We start from the raw sequence: 19706 nt of genomic DNA on the forward strand, positions 1-19706 counted from the left end.
CTGGTCCTGTGCTTTAGGCTGCGGATCTCTGAGTTATACCACGGAGCTAACCTCCTCTGATTCACTGTCTTCTTCTTCAGAGAAGCCACTGCGTCTAACATTGTACGTAGAGAGGCTGCAGCATCATCTACAAGACAGTCAACGTGTTCATAAGGATTAAGGTGACTGTTTCTGTGTATCTACAAGACATTGAGGCAAAAGGAATTATCTGCTTGAATCTGGCAACAGCGTTGTCAGATAAACATCTGCTATAGTAACATTTCTTTCCAGCTATTGTAAGGTCAATTATGCTAAATTCAAAAGTTAATAAGATATGGTCAGATAACAGAGGGTTTTGGGGAAGAACTATTAAATTATCAATTTCAACCCCATATGTCAGGACAAGATCGAGGGTATGGTTAAAACGATGAGTGGGTTAATTTACATGCTGTGTAAAACCAATAGGGTCTATTAAGGAGTTAAAAGCAGTGCTGAGACAGTTACTGTCAACATCTACATGAATGTTAAAGTCTCCCACTACAATGACTTTATCTGTGCTAAGAACTAAGTCAGATAAGAATTCAGAGAATTCAGTTAAGAACTCCGAATATGGAGCAGGAGGACGGTAAACAATACAAAACACAACTGGCTTCTGAGTTTTAGAGTCTGGGTGAGAAAGGCTCAGAGTGAGGCTCTCAAATGAGTTATAACTATGTTTAGGTCTCTACTAATCAGCCCAGGTTTTCCCCAAAAAGTGCTCCAATTAGCATGTCATCGCTGGTCACATTGGGGAGGGGTTCAGAGAAAACTACGGAGTCCGACATTGTTTGGCAAACGAACACACTGACTCAATGTTAGTTTTAGTGACTTCCGATTGGCGTAACCGGGCGTCATTAGCTCCTGCGTGTATTACGATCTTAGCGTGCTTACGCTTATCCTTAGACAGGAGCTTAAGATAAGACTCAATGTCGTCCGCTCTGGCCCCAGGCAGAGTATTTCTGCGTTCTGCTGGTGTATTGTGACTAGATAATAAGACAATTTTAATGTTTAGAAATTACCTGTACAGGTGTCCTTAATATCCTTCCAAAATAAAAGTACCAATCCAAATTTTTAGCTTTAATAGCATAAATTCTGTTTTTAAATAGTTAATTGTGACAAGTAATGAGACTATTTTAAAGTTTAGCTTTAAAGCGCACACATCTCTAAATCCTTTTAAAATAAAAGCATTAAACCAAATTTTAAGCTTTAATAAAATAATTTCTGCATTTGAATGGTTAATTGTGAATCAATAATGAGTCTAAGTGAGTACTGTTTTTTTATGACTAGTTAATGAAACAATTTTACAATTTAACAATTACCCACACAAGCTTTCCGTAAATCATTTCAAAATAAGAGCACTTTTTTTTTTGGTTATTTAGGACTGCCTAATGAGCGCTTTTTCCAGTTTAGCAATTTAGGACAAACACTTCATCAAATGCCTTTAAAAAGGAATATACAGCTATATTTTAAAAAGATTAAGCAAACCTTTACACACTTCCTTGATTTTAAGCAGTTCTTTAATTTCAGCAAATATTTTTCAAGTTTCCTCCATTTGAAATTCAACTACTTCAGCTTCTTCTGCAAATATTCAGCACTGTTTAATCAATTCCTATTTCTTTTTAGATACATTCAACTATGCTTTACATGCTTGAGCTATTTCTTTCCGTTTTAAATGTTTCAGCTACTTTCAGCAACTCTTCAGGAATATTTTCAGCTTGGAAGCATTTACTGTGCATTTTCCTGTGGAAATGCTTTATCTAATTACTATTTATAGTTCATTTTCAGGTCCTTTCTTCGATCTAATCTTTAGCTTTTCTAGCAATATTCTGCATTTGAGGGGTTAAATCATTTGCTTTTATGGTGAGAATTTTGGCTCTTACTGATTAGTTACAAATAGATAATGAAACTATTTTACAGTATAGTAAATAGCCACAGTCTTTGTCTGTAAAAACACCAATTCAGTACTTTAGTTTTATTTTCTTCTCTTTAGAAAAAAACAGATATATGATAAATGGCAAAAAAGGCATACAATGTACAATAAATAACTTTTCAATGTTGGTCAACTTTTTTTACTCTTTTTAACCCTTGTTATCGTTTTGTTGTAGTCAATGTTTTAACATGAGTACAGTATGTCCTGCTCTGTGCTGAGTCCCTAGCATGTTCCCCGTAGTCACAGCATCCCCCCAGCATCGTCCCCACTATTTGAGAAACACTGCCATACAGTAACCTTAACCATCCCAACTAAAGGCACACATCTAACCGTTGGTCTAATCTGAACCAAAACTCAGTTCTAACCTCAGCCCTTAAATCACATCTTGACCATCAAAAAAGCCTTCAAAGTTGTGGGGCTTTTCCCCGTGTAGCAGTCATCCAAGTTGTTTTCCTTCATAACAGCCTGACATTGTTTACATAGGATTCAAGCTAAAACTAAAGCTGGCAACATTAAGTTCAAGCAAATGTTGATACTTGACATGTGGCCTTTTCTGTTTTTCCAGGTACTTTAAACACTGTGATGGAAGTTTTGTTAATGGGATGTGGACTGTCTTCTGGTTTGGCCTGTCTGATATCAGGGATTCATATGCACTGGTGGAGTATGCCAAAAACCTCCCGGACTCTTTCCAGACTTCTTCTCTCACCTCCTCTCAGCAATCCCCTCCACATGCTGCAGGATTCTGAGCCACGTCTTCCCAGCTGGTGACTCTTTGTTACTGTTTTTTTGTTGTTGTTTTTTTTATATGAGCCTGGGGAGTTTGTTTCCTTAGCTTTAAAGACATTGCACTATTCTCAGTTTTACTCAGACTCATCTCTTACCTGTCCTGGAATTTATACTTGATATTTCTTTAACTTACAACTTAAAAACATTTTGACAAGTTATAAGTTGTCCTTTTTACTGTTGGAACATCTGCAAGTCCTCAGTCTTTGGACTTTTACGGGTTTGTTACATTATAAAACGTTTACTGTCTGTACTGTTTCTACCAGACAGACCTTTTACACCCCCGGCTCTAACCCCCGCCACGGCTGAGTGAGCATCCAGTGTCCATCCACAACCTGTGAAAGTGTACTCTAATTGGCAGGGTAATAAAAGCAGAGCAGACACACCAAGGCTGGAAACTGAACAGTACTGGAAAGGTACAGTATATGGGAAAGGGAGGCATCACACAACAGAGATGCACAGTGGCTGGTGGATCTGAGCAAAGACCACAGCAACCTCCCTAAACAGAATCCACTGACTATCACAGTGGCAGACATCCAACAGAGAGTTAAAAAACTGGACAGCACTCGGCCCTGACATGGTCCACGCCTACTGGCTAAAGAAGCTCACTACAATCCATGAGCGCCTGGCAGCACAAATGAACCAGCTGCTAAGGGATGAGACTCACCCTGAATGGCTAACCGAAGAGCGAACGATCCTGGTAATGAAGGATCCCTCAAAGGGTACAGTCCTGTCCAACTACTGGCCAATAAGCTGTCTCTCCACAATATGGATGTACCACCAGAACATAACTGAAGTGGCTGATCTCAACAAATCCTACCAATGGCTTGAAAGGGCTGGGCTGAAGGACAGCACACAACCACTCATCCTGGCTGCACAGGACCAGGCCCTGAGCACCAGAGCCATAGAGGCCCAGATCTACCACACCAGACAAGACCCAAGGTGTAGACTGTGCAAAGAGGCCCCTGAGACGGTCCAGCACATAATCGCAGGGTGTAAGATGCTGGCAGGGAAAGCATAGATGGAACGCCATAACCAAGTGACTGCCATAGTATACAGGAACATCTGCACAGAGTATGGCCTCAAGACTCCATGGTCAAAGTGGGAAACTTCTCCCAAGGTGGTAGAGAACGAGCGAGCCAAGATCCTGTGGGACTTCCAGATACAGACAGACAGAATGGTGATGGCGAACCAACCAGACATTGTGGTGGTGGACAAAGAGCAGAGGAAAGCCGTGGTGGTGGATGTGGCAATACCAAGCGATGGCAACATTAGGAAAAAGGAACATGAGAAACTAGAAAAATACCAAGGGCTCAGAGAAACTGGAGAAGGCTTGGAAGGTGAAGGCCGCAGTGGTGCCTGTGGTGATCGGAGCACTGGGGGAAGTGACCCCCAAACTGGAGGAGTGGCTACAACAGATGCCTGTAAAAACATCCAACATCTCAGTCCAGAAAAGTGCAGTCCTAAAAACAGCAAGGATACTGCGCAGAACCCTCAAGCTTCCTGGCCTCTGGTAGAGGACCCGAGCTTGGAAAGCGGATGAGACCACCCGCGTAGGGGGAGAAGGGAGTACCACTCTATTCTCACACGGGTGAAAGCGTAAGAGGGTTACATCGGTAAAAGTAGTATATCGGAAGAGAAAGTAATAAGGAACTTAGTGATGGTATTTTGGTTAAAAATCCACTTGAAAGCTTTAACAAGGTCAGTTATTATGTAGTTTATGGACATCGTAGAGCTACAGTATTTTGTGCATAATTACATAGTTAACTGTGTTAATCAAATATGCTAAGTACTTGATACAGCGCATATACAATTCATTGCGTTTTTTATTTTATTGTGCAATCTATGTTAGTTTATTAATCTAGCTCTAACGTTGGTTTGAGGACAATGAAGGAATAAAGAAACATCTGTCCATCAGTAAAGCTGTGATTTTCTAGACTGAACAATATACTGGCTAACATTGTTTCATTATCTAAATACATTCAGTTAAAAAAAGTATCTTGTGTCATGTTTAATGGGGAAACATTAAAGAAGGCCGGTGGCATTTTTATGAAAATAATTTACCGTATTGTTTGTTATTGTATGGACAAAAATGTCAATTACAAACGGTGCTTTCACATCCTATGGCTCCGGTGCTGTAATATGAAATAGATCACAGGTCTGGTCACAGACAGATTATTTAGGATGTGTCTTTCCTGTGTAACCTGTGTCCTCATTGCTGTGCTTTGACATTCCAATTCTCATCCTGTCTTTGCCACTAAATAGTTTGATGTCATAAAGAAATGCTCACAGACACAAAAGCCAGGAACTGGATGTATATAGATCTAGAATAAACGAAACAGAATTGAAAGTGTTTGAGAACACTTTCTCAAAAGACAAAACTCTGAGATTTGACATTGCCACCTTATTGAAAGCAAATTGCAGCAACAGGAGCAGACTTACTCAGTCCTTATTTTCTTTTAACTACAACACGACGTGTTTGCGTTCAAACTTGAGTAGTAAAACTCGATTTGTGTAGATCATGCACAGACAACAAGATAATAAAACATTTTCAAGGCATCGACAAGGACAGCTATCGTGTTCTTCCTGCTACAAACATTAGCAACCAGTGCCGCATTCTGAAGCTGGCCACCAATTAACATGGTCATAAATTGCTACAGAACACATGTATTAGCGTTACCATCTGGTCTCCTTAACGACTGACTGTTGTAGTATGAACTTGGACCAGAGACAGTTTCATCAAGAATACACTTCTGCTATGTCTGTGAGAGAACACGAGACTCTGCGAGAACAGCACAAGAAATTCAACAAGGCAGCGCGACACCAACAGTAAACAACAGCACGATAAACTACCCGCCAAAAAATATATATGAATAACTACTTCATCCTACAGACAACAATAAACCATCTTACCATTTTGGATAACACCGAAGAAAGTTTGAGTGAGTACATCGACGAGTGCTTCAAGCGTCTGGTAATGGGGAAAAAGGACACGGCTCCAAACAAAAGATCCCGTCCGTCTGACTCACCCGGAGCTACCTCACTGATAAAAACATCACGGATATCCTGGAGTCCATAGAAAAAAAGGAGCAAGTTTTACTAGTGGAACTCCTCCACAAAGAGTTTTAGGCCCTCCGTGAATCCCTGGAATTTAGCCAGCAGCAGGTGGTTTCTCTCGCCACTGTGAACGAGGCCCTGAAGGGAACGGTGCAGTCCCTGACGGAGGATGTAGCTCAGCTAGCAGCCAAAAATAAAAAAGTTAAAGAAAGCATCATCGATCTGCAGGCCTGCAGCATGGGGGACAACCTGGTGTTTTATGGGATTCCAGAGCAGGTGGAAGTAAACGTTTTGACCCAACAGATGAAGCTCCCAGTGGATGTTGTGGACAATGTTGTGTGGTGTTTCATCGTGCCCACCGGCTGGGAGGAAGACCGGATAGCCAGCGCCCTCGACCCATCATTGCCAAGTTTTATGACTTCAAGCAGAAGGAACTGGTTAAGAGCCAGGGCAGACAGCTGAGGGGGAACCGACTACAGCATCAACAATCAGTTCCCCAAGGAGATCCTCGACTGCCGCCGACAACTGTTCCCATCCGTAGTTCATGGCAGACGGCTGCAGGGCTGTCATCAGCGTCTCCAAACTGTACGTCAACGGAGAGCTCTATCGGGACTGGGAAGCAACTCTGGGGCTGTACTAGCAGGTGGTATGAAAAAAAATTGTTTAATATAAAAGGTTTGTTAAAAAAATATAGATGCAAGGCAACTAAGTTTTATAACTTTACATCCAATATTCAAATTTATTCTCTCGCAGATGTTTCATATAAATGTTTTTTGTCATTCTAATGTCACTCACTCCAGTTTGCAAAGTGCTCATCAAGGTTGAATCACTAACATTCCTTCTACTTTAATTTTCCTTTCCTTTACTCTTTTCCATCACCTACTTTCACTCCACACTGTGTACATCCTTCTCTTCCCTATTCTATTTCTAGCATACACAAGTACTCAAGATTAGCCACACACCTAAATTCTGTCATACTACATACACACAAAACTAATGCTCTACATCAGTCAGGTAAGGTATGACACCACTGAAGATTGTCACTTGGAATGTACGTGGAATCAATAAGGAGAAATGATTTAAAATATTTAATCATCTGAAAACCGTACAAGCAGACATTGTTTTACTACAGGAAACTCATATTCCCAAAACTATAGATTACAGTCTGGCATCAACAGAGTTCCCACATGCTTACTTAGGCGGTTACAATTCCAAACAAAGAGGGGTCGCCATCCTGATAAACAAAAGATTAACTTTATTCATAATGATACCATTGTAGATCCAGAAGGAAAATATATAATCATTAATATCTTGATAGGAAACATTCAATTTTGCATAGCTAATGTGTATGGTCCTAATGTGGACGACCCCTTTTTCTTTCACAGCTTCTTCACATCACTGTCTGCTCACTCTGGTTCCAAACTTATGGTAGGAGGGGACTTTAATTTAGTATTTAACCTAGAGTTCGACAGGCTAAGCAAAGCTGTGAGCAACAGGAACTGGCAATCAGTACAGACCTTAAAACAGTACATGGATGAATTCGGTCTTTGTGACACATTCTCTTCATCCTACATCCAGGGAATATACAGTCAGGACCATAAATATTTGGACAGAGACACAATTCTTCTAATTTTGTTTCTGTACATTACCACAGTGAATTTTAAATGAAACAACTCAGATGCCATTGAAGTGCAGACTCTCAGCTTTAATTCCATGGGTTGACCAAAAAGATTGCATAAAAATGTGAAAAACTAAAGCATTTATTAAACACAATCCCTTCATTTCATGGGCTTGTAAGTAATTGGACAATTGACTTCCATGCTATTGCATGGGCAGGTGTGGACAATTTCCTTGTTATGTCATTATGAGTGAAGCAGATAAAAGGCCTGGAGTTGATTAGAGGACTCGTGTTTGCATTTTGAAGATTTTGCTGTGAACAGACAACATGCGGTCAAAGGAGCTCTCCATGCAGGTGAAACGAGCCATCATTAAGCTGAGAAAACAGAAAAAAACCATGCGAGAAATTGCTACAGTATTAGGAGTGGCAAAATCAACAGTGTGGTACATCCTGAGAAAGAAAGAAAGCACTGGTGAACTTAGCAATGCAAAAAGACCTGGACGTCCACGGAAGACAACAGTGGTGGATGATCGCAGAATCATTTCCATGGTGAAGAGGAACCCATTCACAACAGCCAACCAAGTGAACAACACTCTCCAGGAGGTAGGCGTATCAATATCCAAGTCTACCATAAAGAGAAGACTGCATGAAAGTAGATACAGAGGGTACACTGCAAGGTGCAAGCCACTCATAAGCCTCAAGAATAGAAAGGCCAGATTGGACTTTGCTAGAAAGCATCTAAAAAAGCCAGCACAGTTCTGGAAAAACATTCTTTGGACAGATGAAACCAAAATCAACCTCTACCAGAATGATGGCAAGAGAAAAGTATGGAGAAGGCGTGGAGAAGCTCATGATCCAAAGCACACTACATCATCAGTAAAACACTGTGGAGGCAGTGTGATAGCCTGGGCGTGCATGGCAGCTAGTGGCACTGGGACACTAGTGTTTATTGATGACGTGACACAGGACAGAAGCAGCCGAATGAATTCTGAGGTGTTCAGAGACATACTGTCTGCGCAGATCCAGGTGAATGCAGTCAAACTGATTGGGCGGCATTTCATAATACAGATGGACAACGACCCAAAACATACAGCCAAAGCAACTCAGGAGTTTATTAAAGCAAAGAAGTGGAATATGCTTGAATGGCCAAGTCAGTCACCTGATCTTAACCCAATTGAGCATGCATTTCACTTGTTGAAGACTAAACTGCAGACAGAAAGGCCCACAAACAAACAGCAACTGAAAGCCGCTGCAGTAAAGGCCTGGCAGAGCATTCAGAAGGAGAAAACCCAGCATCTCGTGATGTCCATGAGTTCAAGACTTCAGGCTGTCATTGCCAACAAAGGGTTTTCAACCAAATATTAGTAATGACCATTTTATTTTCAGTTATTTCATTTGTCCAATTACTTACGAGCCCATGAAATGAAGGGATTGTGTTTAATAAATGCTTTAGTTTTTCACAGTTTTATGCAATCTTTTTGTTCAACCCATGGAATTAAAGCTGAAAGTCTGCACTTCAATGGCATCTGAGTTGTTTCATTTAAAAATCACTGTGGTAATGTACAGAAACAAAATTAGAAGAATTGTGTCTCTGTCCAAATATTTATGGTCCTGACTGTACCACCTTCTTGCCAGTTAACCACTCTCACTCCCGTATAGATTATATTTTAGTAAATAACTCAGTCTTACAAGATGTCTCTAACACCATATTCACTCTATCACAATCAGTGATCATGCACCAATGTCCATTTCTTTGATTAAGACAGTTACACCATCAACCAGGAACTGGAGGTTTAATACATCATTAATAATGTATGATAATCAATGATCAAGACTTCATCAGTTATGTGAGGAGAGAATGGACAACCTTTATAGAAATCAACGATACACCAGGAACCTTACCTTGGGTTCTTTGGGAAACTGGGAAGGCAGTCATGCGCGGTAGAATTATTTCATGTTTATCACACAAGAAAAAAAGGACATGCTACTTGAAATAGAATTCGAACAAAAGGTAAAATCTCTAGAGATTAAATATGCTGCCTCTCCAACCAGTGATAGAATCCTAGAAGACCTAAGGAATCTAAAGCTGAAATTAAATAATATAATTGATCGCAAAACGCAGTTTTAGATACATCAGTTACGTTGAGAGAACTTTGACTACGCTAACAAATGTGGTAAATTTTTAGCCAACCAATTAAAAAATAATAAAGAAAAACAAATCATCCATTCAATAACTAATAAGAAAGGGAACATAACTCATGATCCCCATGAAATAAATGATACTTTTAAAAACTTTTACCAAGAGTTATATACATCCCAAATAGATCTATCCACCTCAGCCATAGAGGCGTTTCTGAATAAACTACAACTGCCAAAGCTAAAGGAAGAACAATCCACAACTCTAGACTCATTGATATCTTTGGCAGAACTAGATGGAGCTCTGCAGGAGATACCCAATAAAAAAGCTCCAGGACCAGATGGATTCCCAACTGAATTTTATAAGGAGTTCTGGTCCATGCTGGCACCCAGCTTTTACAAAATGGTAGTTGAACTTGAACAACAGCATTCATTACCCACAAATATGAATTCTTCTTTCATAAGCTTGCTCCAAAAACCAGGAAAGGGCCCTACGTTTCCATCAAGTTACACTAATTTCACTAATAAATCTAAAAATAGTGTGAAGTACTTCCTAGAAGATTAGAAAAAAATCACTCCATATATGATTCACTCTGATTTAACAGGCTTCATTAAAGGTAAACGGTCAACAAACAATATAAAAAGATTAAACAACCAGATCTCACCATTTCACCACACACCCCAAAGCAAAAACGTAACCTGTCCACCAACACAGCGACATCACACATAATTAAGATTAGCTAAATAAAACATTAAATAGGCAATTAATCAAGAAGAGTATATCTATTTCTTACTCCACTCATAAAAGCTTGTAAAAGCAAAGCTGTCCATCACAATATGGCATTCAGCCTAATACATGCTGCTTGTTGAACTGCTGGACAAAAAAAAAAAATACGCTTCTGCAACACTCTTTCAGTCTGAGGCGTTGCATCACCCTCTCTCTGTTTAACAACTTCTCTGAGCAAGTCAGAAACTGTCTTCCCTCCTATTATGATATGAATTTCATTATAATAAGCAGATTGTACTGAATAATGAAACATATTTCATAATAATAAGCTTAATTTGGAAAATATTTGATTATTTCATAATCTCATGGTCAGTTCACATAATTGTCTCTCATTTATTTGTATGGGTATTTATGTCATAATGTAATATTAATTAATGTATTACTGAACACTTTGGACTTCCATAGGAAGCATTTGTCGTGTATTTCATGTTCCGACCTTGTTAGAGAGTTCACAAAGACTCAACTTTTATGCTCAAATTAACACATGAATTTATTACATAGAATGAAATAGTACAATCACAGAATAATCATGGGAGAGATGGTGGCCGAATTCACCCGCTGGTTCTTCTGCAGAAAGAACTAAGAGGTCGAAAAAGGTCAGCTGGGTGTCTGCAGCAGACCCTCTGCGAAGCACTCTAAAAACACATCTCCCAATGCCCACTGTTTAAAGCAGTGTTGTTTATGCAACCAGCAAGTGCCTACGTGTCCATCGAAAGTCCATGTTTACTCAGCTGCAGCAGTTTATTTGTTTTAGTGGCCAACCTGACACCACGGTCAACTTGACATTTGTTGCAATGGACAGAAATAACTCCATAGGAGGAACAGAATTTACCACAAACTTTCCCCCTCAATGGACAGACAAATGTCCATCAAAGCTAAGCCCAATTTACTTTACCGCCTTAAACCAGTGATAAGCACTAGCAAGGTCTCAACCCATTTTAAGTTTCATTTAACCTTAGAAAAGTGGACACATGAATCAATTAAAATAGCCAAATTTATCCTACTGCTAATACAGGACTTTTCAGGGCAGCCAGCTTGATGACCTCCGTTTCACAGGTGAATCTGGTACCTGCCTCTAAAAATAAACACAAAAACAAATTACTGACAAGTTCACAAACACACTTGGACCCTCATGGCAGGTCAATTAGATACATTATAACAAACAACACAGGTATCATTACTCATACAATGATTAACCTGACTATCATGAACCATTTTATAAACATCAATCCATTTCCCCCTCTGATACTTTAACACAGTGGTTCAGATGATACCAGGTGGGAGAGCCTTTAACTTGAACTGCTCTCGAGGTCGTCTTGACCAACATGTCTGGACCTTCTTGTCAGGCATGGTCCCAAGTTCTCCTGAACCCCTTGATATACACTGGATCCCCTGGTTTCAACTTCGGCTCCAACTCGTCCTTTGCCTAGGACGTCTCCTTTTGCCTAGGCTCTTCTTTCAGCTCCAACAGGTCCTCACATGCAGCAACAGTCAATCATGAAGGTCTGTGCTCCCACGTTGTTCCGCCTCCTATAGCTGTGTTGGTCCGCGCAGCCCCACAATATTACAGTAGGTGGGTGAGATGTCTTGGTCTAGCTGGAATTGGATTAATTGGACTCTCCATCAGCTCCTTCGGCTCCAGTGGCTCTTCCATAATGGTTGTACTGGAAGATGTGGCAGTGCATCCTCTGCGCTGTCCTCGGAACCTCATCTGGTGCCTCGCCTCTCGGCTAGCGACCCAGTTGGCCCAGCTCACTTGTGGCCCTCACACCGAACAGAGTCACTCGCTTCCAGACTGTCCAGGGCTCCAGCACTCCTCTGCTGCACCATCCTCTGTCCCCCTCAGACTGGTGCTCCAGCTATGACCTGAGAGCTGATAGCTGAGAGGCAGAAAGCTCTGCACCATAGTGCAGCATAAACCATCCTACAGAGCTATGGCTAGACTGAATAGAACATATAGTTTGTTTTTGTCCCAGGCTGTCGTGCAGAAGTCAGAAAATCAGAGAATATAAAATAACCAATTTTGAAGCAGGTCAGAGGATAGAAGACCCTCTTCTGATACTGAAGTAACCTGCGGACGGAGGTTAAGGGTAGGAGAGAAATCGGTTAGGAAAGAAAATCAGTTTAAGCGAGATGTTGAAGCGAGCTGACACAGTTTCTCCACTGCTGCTCTGTGTAGAGAGAAGGGTTGAAGTTGTTAATGTGATCTTCCTGTGTGCAACTACACACTGAGATGCAGAATGAAAATGTTTAAACCCTCATTATATAATATCAACAACAATAAACATCATTGACATATGTCATAGTCAGTACGTAGAGCATATATCAGTCAGTCATGTCACTGTCATGAGCTCAGGGTTTTTATCGTGCACGTGAGCTAAGAGAGAAACATCTTGCTCTATGAGAACTATAATTTAGAAAGGCTAGCCTGTGACCTTGTTCTGCTAAATGAGTTAGCAGTGTCACTCAGGGCCCATCAGTGATCCGGAGTTTGATCTTCTTTGCCCTCTTCTTTCCTGCAATGGAACAGCACAGCACCTGCATATGTTAATTATCTGTTTTACATAAAAACGTAGGTCACTGGTTGATGCATTAAAACACTATTCTGTCAAGCAAAGCTTCATGCAATGTTAGTTTTATGCGTTCTGCTACACACTGAAATGCAAGGTTCACAGCACTGTTTCATCTCTCTATTGTCAACATTCACACTTTCCCTTTCCTTCACTCCTTCATTTTTATTTTCATACTTCCCATACACACATACTGCATCCAAGTGATGATCCATGTGATAAAAATTACTAATTTAGAAAGTGAGGACAATCGAATCGCTAACTTAAGATGGGCACATTAGTAAAACCCCTAAAAATCATTTCAATCACCTGTCTTACACTTACTTATCTATCCTTACTGGGACTTAATAAACTAAGTGTGAAGTGTGAAACTAAGTGAAATTAAGAACCTTATACAGCAACTAAACTTCAAGGTTACACCCTCGATGTCATCTGACAGCTAAACAAGTAGGATTAAGCTTTAGTAACTAACCTGATTAAGAACACAGAATCACTGCGATAAAAGTTATTTACTTCAGGAAGTGCTGTAAATGCATGCACTAAGTGACTCTATGACGAAATTAACGTACAGACTAGATAAGATGCATCCTCACAAACTGTCAGAGATGACACATTAGACATAACACAACCTGTTCAACCTGTTGAACAAAGCAATAAACCTAGAAACACAAACAACACCACAATCACTACTGTATCTAATTGTAATTTCCCCCGTGACTATCGGAGTCTCTAATGACAACATACTGTAACAACTGTGGATAAAAACTACAACTAAAATATTGTATCTTATTAAAGAAAGTCCATATAAACCCACATACAGTCAAACCTCTTGGAGGATAAAACACAGTCAACCACTGAGCATCAGGTGAAGCATTTGAACAGCAGAGTGAGTAAATTGGGGACTTTATTTTGAAATATTCTCTATACCTTTCCCTTTCCCTTGCCTTGTAAAATTGGAAATTTTTTTATTTTATTTTCCATCCATCCATTTTCTAAACCGCTTATTCCCATATGCGGGGTCACGGGGGTGCTGGAGCCAATCCCAGCTGGCTATGGGCGAGAGGCAGGGTACACCCTGTATGTATTGTCGCAGGGCAACACACAGACAGACAACCATTCACAAACACACACCTACAGGCAATGGAGAGAGTCCAATCAACCTAATGCACGTCTTTGGACTGTGGGAGGAAGCCGGAGAAGAACCGGAGAGAACCCACGCAAACACAGGGAGAACATGCAAACTCCACACAGAAAGGCACCAGGGCCGCCTCCGGGAATCTTGCTGTGAGGCGACAGCGCTACCCACCGCACCACCGTGCCGCCCTTTATTTTATTTTATTTTATTTTATTTTATTTCTAAGCTTTTGGCAGCTTTAAGGACTGAGTTATTTTCACCAATTCGACTTATTTATTTTGTTTTCTAAAAATTTAGATATTTGTCTGAGTCTCAAAGTACTAAAGTGTGCAGCAAAGTGAGAACACAGATTCAGAGGCCTTCGGCTTTTTGGCTTTTGATAACGTCCATTGACACAGTTCATGTATGACAGCCTGCACTGTCTCAGTGGCCCTGCTTCAGCCTCAGCCTTCCTTGGCCGTCCAGGTGGACTCTTGTTCCATCACTGGCATTACACATATCCATACCTCCCACACTGGAAGCAGTTCACAGTTTTTCCACAGCATCCTCGTCCTGCTCCTCAGGCTGCAGGAGTCCCTCCTCTCCTCATAGGAGGTCGTCTTGTCCACCCTCCTGGTAGAATGTACATCACCTGAGGTGTGGCCATGCTTCTTTCACTGCCTTCTTTCCTGACAGAGCTCAACAGCATGAATCACGTGGTCAGTTATTTGTTCTAGTGACAAGTTGCAAAGTCCCACAGTGTCAGTCAGATTATTCTGTTCCGGTCTTGAAGGCCAGGGCAGATTTTGACGCTTTGCCCCTTTGACCAGCAGAGGAAGTCCATTTTCTCTGTTTTTAAACAAACGTCGGGCAGTTCTAATAACTCATTCCTTTCCACTGCCCTGTCTGTCCCTTCTAGATCAGCTACAGGGTGAACTGGTTTCTTTGTCCTTCCAGGTTTTTTCTTCTGCATCCATCTGGGACGCATCTGAAAGAGACTTAATTATAGTGATCTGATTAGATTGATTATTACAACATTGAGCCGTCTTTTTGCCCATCATTTTTACACAGCTAATAAAATGCAACACTGCATTTTCTCGTTCCCGTTTAAGGCCTCACTTCACAGATTTGATCTCTACCCACTGCCTCAGATCAAATGTCCCCTCTGTTGGCCAGGGTGACGTAGCCTTATGCGTCCGCTTATTCTATTTCTTCGAATACTTCTGAATCTCCTGAGCAAATAGGGGATGTTTTCTCATTATTCCTATATCTGGAGAAGAAAGCAACCGGCAAGATACATAACATGAAAATAGGGCATATACATAGATATGTATTTGACACACTTAAATGGGAAGATCAGGAATGAATGTTAATGGACTTATTATAGGTGTTTTATCCTACTTAGTTGACTTATTTGACTTCCTGCTCTGGGCAGTATTCACCAAACCAGGAGGCCGCGATCTGCACACACTCTGTGACCTGCTTGACCAGTCCCAACCACAGTCCGGAAACGTAGTCTCTAAAATACGCAGAATTTTTTAACAAATTAGAATTAGAATTACAAAAATGATAGAATGATCAAAACGTTCAAAAATGTAATCTACACAGCACTTACCCCTGTCTGCTCTCCACAGACTGTTCAAAAACAAACAAACACACACACAGTCACTGAACAGCGAGGCTTTATCCCCCCCGTTTCACACACACACTCTCTGCACATTAACACACACTCAAGACTTTTTACCGACACAAACTCAAATGTTATTACCTCGACACCTGTTAATTATTAACACCGCAACAACTTAGCACTTATCACACTATGCCTTAACTATACTTGCGCAATACTGGCACATCGACACACTGCAGTTCAACACACAATAAACAGAAAGCGCTTTTACCGGTTATCCCTATGTTACCAGGCCTCACAAACCTTGGGAAACTCTACACTTGGATTAATCCGTCCAAGGCTTAATGTAGATTCCCCATGCATTACATAAGCCTACAGTGCCTACAAAATTTCGAGTCTATCGAGCAGGTCTAATTGTCCGAATTTCACAACCCGTTGCACCGAGGTGCACGCCGGTACCGTACGTCTTCCCCTTTAATTTAACAGCTGCTCAACAAGGTATGGTTCAGTGACCCCGCTCAATACCTGGGCCAAATTTTCCAGCATCGACACAGAACTTACACAGCCTTAAATTTATTTTATCCGAATGCAGACTACAACGCCCATACTTTAAATTTCCCGATCCGTCGCCTGCCTCAAGTTAACCTACGTAACTTCTAGAGGTCAATAGGCCATGTCATTTTTTCCCAAGCGCAAGATAGCACATACACAAAGCAGTTGGTTATGCAAAGCAGTTATTTACAGCAATACAGGCACAGTTAAATTCTCCACCGCCTCTTTTTGTCTCTCCCACACAGATACTTTACTAGAAGCAGCCAAATCAGAATTTAATGATCAGATTTCTCTAATCTTACCGACATTTGCTCACACTGTCACGAACACAGAGAATCGTCATGTAAAAGGTTTAAGCGCTATTTACCTTCACTGATGACGATGGTCGTGCGCCCGGACCAGTCTGGACAAAAGTTGGTTCTGCGCTCGACTCCTTTTTTGCCTGCCCTTCGTGACGCCATTCTGTCGTGTATTTCATGTTCCGACCTTGTTAGAGATTTCACACAGACTCAACTTTTATGCTCAAATTAACACATGAATTTATTACATAGAATGAAATAGTACAATCACAGAATAATCATGGGAGAGGTGGTGGCCGAATTCACCCGCTTGTTCTTCTGCAGAAAGAACTGAGAGGTCGAAAAAGGTCAGCTGGGTGTCCGCAGCAGACCCTCTGCGAAGCACTCTAAGAACACATCTCCCAATGCCCAATTTTTAAAGCTGTGTTGTTTATGCAACCATCGAGTGCCTGTGTCCATTGAAAGTCCATGTTTACTCAGCTGCAGCAGTTTATTTGTTTTAGTGGCCAACCTGACACCACGGTCAACTTGACATTTGTTGCAATGGACAGAAATAACTCCATAGGAGGAACAGAATTTACCACACATTCACTGTGCATTTACTTCTGGAAATGCTTTATCTAGTTAAATATTCAAGTATATTGTATTCAAGTTCATGCCATGCTCCCTTGCTAGATTGTTTGCTCATGTTACCTTGTGTTTATGATCCGGCATTCCGCCATTCATGTCAGTAAGTCATACTCATGTACCAAACATGGCTCCTGCCTTGTGCTTGTATTGAACTCAGCCCTGTCGTGTTTTTGATCACTGCGTGTTTTTGACCACTGTTTGCCTAATCCCTGCCTAATCCCAGTTTGTGTGCTGTGCGTTTGGGTCCTCACCTTGCTGACAGAGCCAAAGGCCGGCATCCTGCGACAGACAGCCGAGAGCCAGATGCATCGTGTTTGTGCGCTGAAAGAAGCACAACTGAATTTAACAAACAAACGTTCAGACATTGCTTTACATTTTTAACAAAAGGTTGTATTTTAACAGTGTGTTTGAATAAAGACATTGTTTCTAAGTCGTTCAGCAGCTTTTTATTTTGAATCAAAGCAGACAGCTGTTATAAAGCCACAGATTCTTCAAAAGCCTCTGGTTTTGTTGTCTTTTCATGGAGTCTCTGTGATGATATGCGACTGGCCGATATTGCCGACAAAAGGATTAAATTAATTATTGAATTAGTATTAGAGTTGCTGCCCCCCAAGCTATTGCACAGGCTAACATTAGTAGCATAAGCTAGCGCTACTTCTAACAGTACAAAACGGGAGAAGCAGCAGCTTATAACTCTACTCAAACTTCACAGTGCAAGGTAAAACAATAAACAGTCGAATATATATTACTTACTGATTGCTCATTCCACTGTTCTGTCCTGGCTGTTTTTTCTGGTTTGTCCTTGGCATCCTAAGGCTAGTTTCGACTGCTGCCCTGTTTAGATGCAGTGCAAAACTAATAATCCATAACACACACATTCCCCCATCAGCAGTAGAATCCACAACTTCAGCCAAGGGGCAGTGGTGAATCTGATATTGCCTACAAAATGAAATAGTAATATTGAATTAGTTACTGCCAGCCACTCAGAGCTAATACACAAGCTAGCATTAGCAACGTATGCTAATGCTACTTCTGGCAGTACAAAATACACCAAGCAGCAGCTCGTAACTTTAAAGGAGACTGATCATACAGCTTTTTACTCTAAAGAATATTGGACTTCAATGTCTCAGCAAGGTCCCTGTACCTTTTCATTCTATAAAACCCTATTGATCGTCCACACAGCCCCTGTCAATGTGTGGTTTTCAGTCACACTCAGTGAACAGGCTGTTTTCTGGGCGTGTCGCAAGAGAAGCTGCTCGCCACACCTCTGTGCGGAAGCGCATACCTTTTTTTTTTTTTTCTTGGCGTTATTGGTACGAGCCACCACAGGGTTAGGATACGATAGGTGGCAGTAGCGCGAAATTGTGGGTGCAATCCACCGCAATCCTCCACAGAAAAAGAAGACCCATTACAGGACTCACAGCATGCACGGTAATTGAATACATTCTAACAGACAATGGCTAGCTGGTCCGGTAGTATAGTACGGCCATACGTCTATGATCCCGAATCTGACCCTGACGCTGAAGAGGAGGCTGTTGAAGTCACCACATTTCGGATGATACAAGATGTGTCACAATGGTAATTTCTCACTTACATCAATTTATTTCAGTTATACAAGGGTTAGGGTTAGCGTGATTAGTGGTTCTTGCGGTTACCTGTTGCTACTGTTTATGCTAGCAGTTGCTAGTATTAGGTTGCTAATGGCCGATGCAGCTTGAATTACCTGAACAAGACATTGTTGACATGACTTACTAAAAGTGGTTAATAGAAAACACTGCTTAGGTTTTAATTATACGTATATATAAAAGCATGTTTGGGAGCAGAGCTCAACTAAATAATCTAAAAACATATGTTAAATGTTTGTCTTGTTCTTGTTTGTTCTGCTGCTGTGACTGAAAATGTATCTAAAATGGGATTATTATAGTTTTAGTTGAAGATTATATATTCCCATATTTGTGTTTTAAATAGGTGCCAATGTGGAAAGTGCCAGTCTATGCCTACAGAGGCTGAAAACTGTTGCTGTCAAGAGATTGCACAGGTATGTATAACAATTTTATTAATATAAAGTGGGGTTTGATATCAATCTTTAGATTAACCTTACCACTTGTTTTGAAACTAAGGTTCAGAGACGTCTGAATCAGTTGCCAAACCCATCATCATGTATGGTTTACCAGTATGCCTGTATGTACAGTATGAATTGTTATTCTTTACAGAAAGAATTTAATATTTATCGGGCAGATTATGGACGGTTGCCTGTGCGTGGAATAAACCAGTTAGTGTCACATCATTTTATAAACACTTTATTAATTACAGATGAATCAAAGCATGACCTACTTGAGAGGGCGTAGGTTTAAATTACCAATTAACCTAACGGTTTTTACAGCCTTTTATAATGTATATGACATTTTAAAAATTCTGTTACAAAAATTCTTGCTATAATTATAAAGAGCATGTTTAGTAGCCAAGTACTAACATGAAACTAATAAATATAGCAATTTCCTGGATTAGAAGTCTTTGATAAACCTGACATGTTTGTTTGTGTCAAGTCGTTACAGGTTTCTGTCATACAGAAGTTTTGTGAGTTG

General features: G+C 40.7%; 1 protein-coding gene across 14 annotated transcripts in view; it reads left to right on the forward strand.

Moving 5' to 3' along the window:
- nags (N-acetylglutamate synthase) overlaps positions 1–19706 on the forward strand; it is a 51823-nt gene that overhangs the window by 12475 nt on the left and 19642 nt on the right. For 6 of the 14 annotated variants that reach the window (XR_008695271.1, XR_003786644.3, XR_005897984.2 and 3 more), the window contains 2 exons: positions 81–161; positions 2514–2652. The exons of 2 other annotated variants lie outside the window; for them this stretch is intronic. Coding sequence is in view for 4 of the 12 variants with exons in the window: in XM_029159370.3 (XP_029015203.1) it covers positions 2514–2694 (181 nt within the window). In the remaining 8 variants the exon portion in view is untranslated. Of the gene's footprint in view, positions 1–80; positions 162–2513; positions 4791–19706 lie in introns of those variants that run through there. 6 more of the 14 variants (XM_029159368.3, XM_029159372.3, XM_029159370.3 and 3 more) reach the window with 5 other exon arrangements.

This window comes from Betta splendens, chromosome 8, assembly GCF_900634795.4.
Source record: "Betta splendens chromosome 8, fBetSpl5.4, whole genome shotgun sequence".
In the NCBI taxonomy this organism is placed as follows: Eukaryota; Metazoa; Chordata; class Actinopteri; order Anabantiformes; family Osphronemidae; genus Betta; species Betta splendens.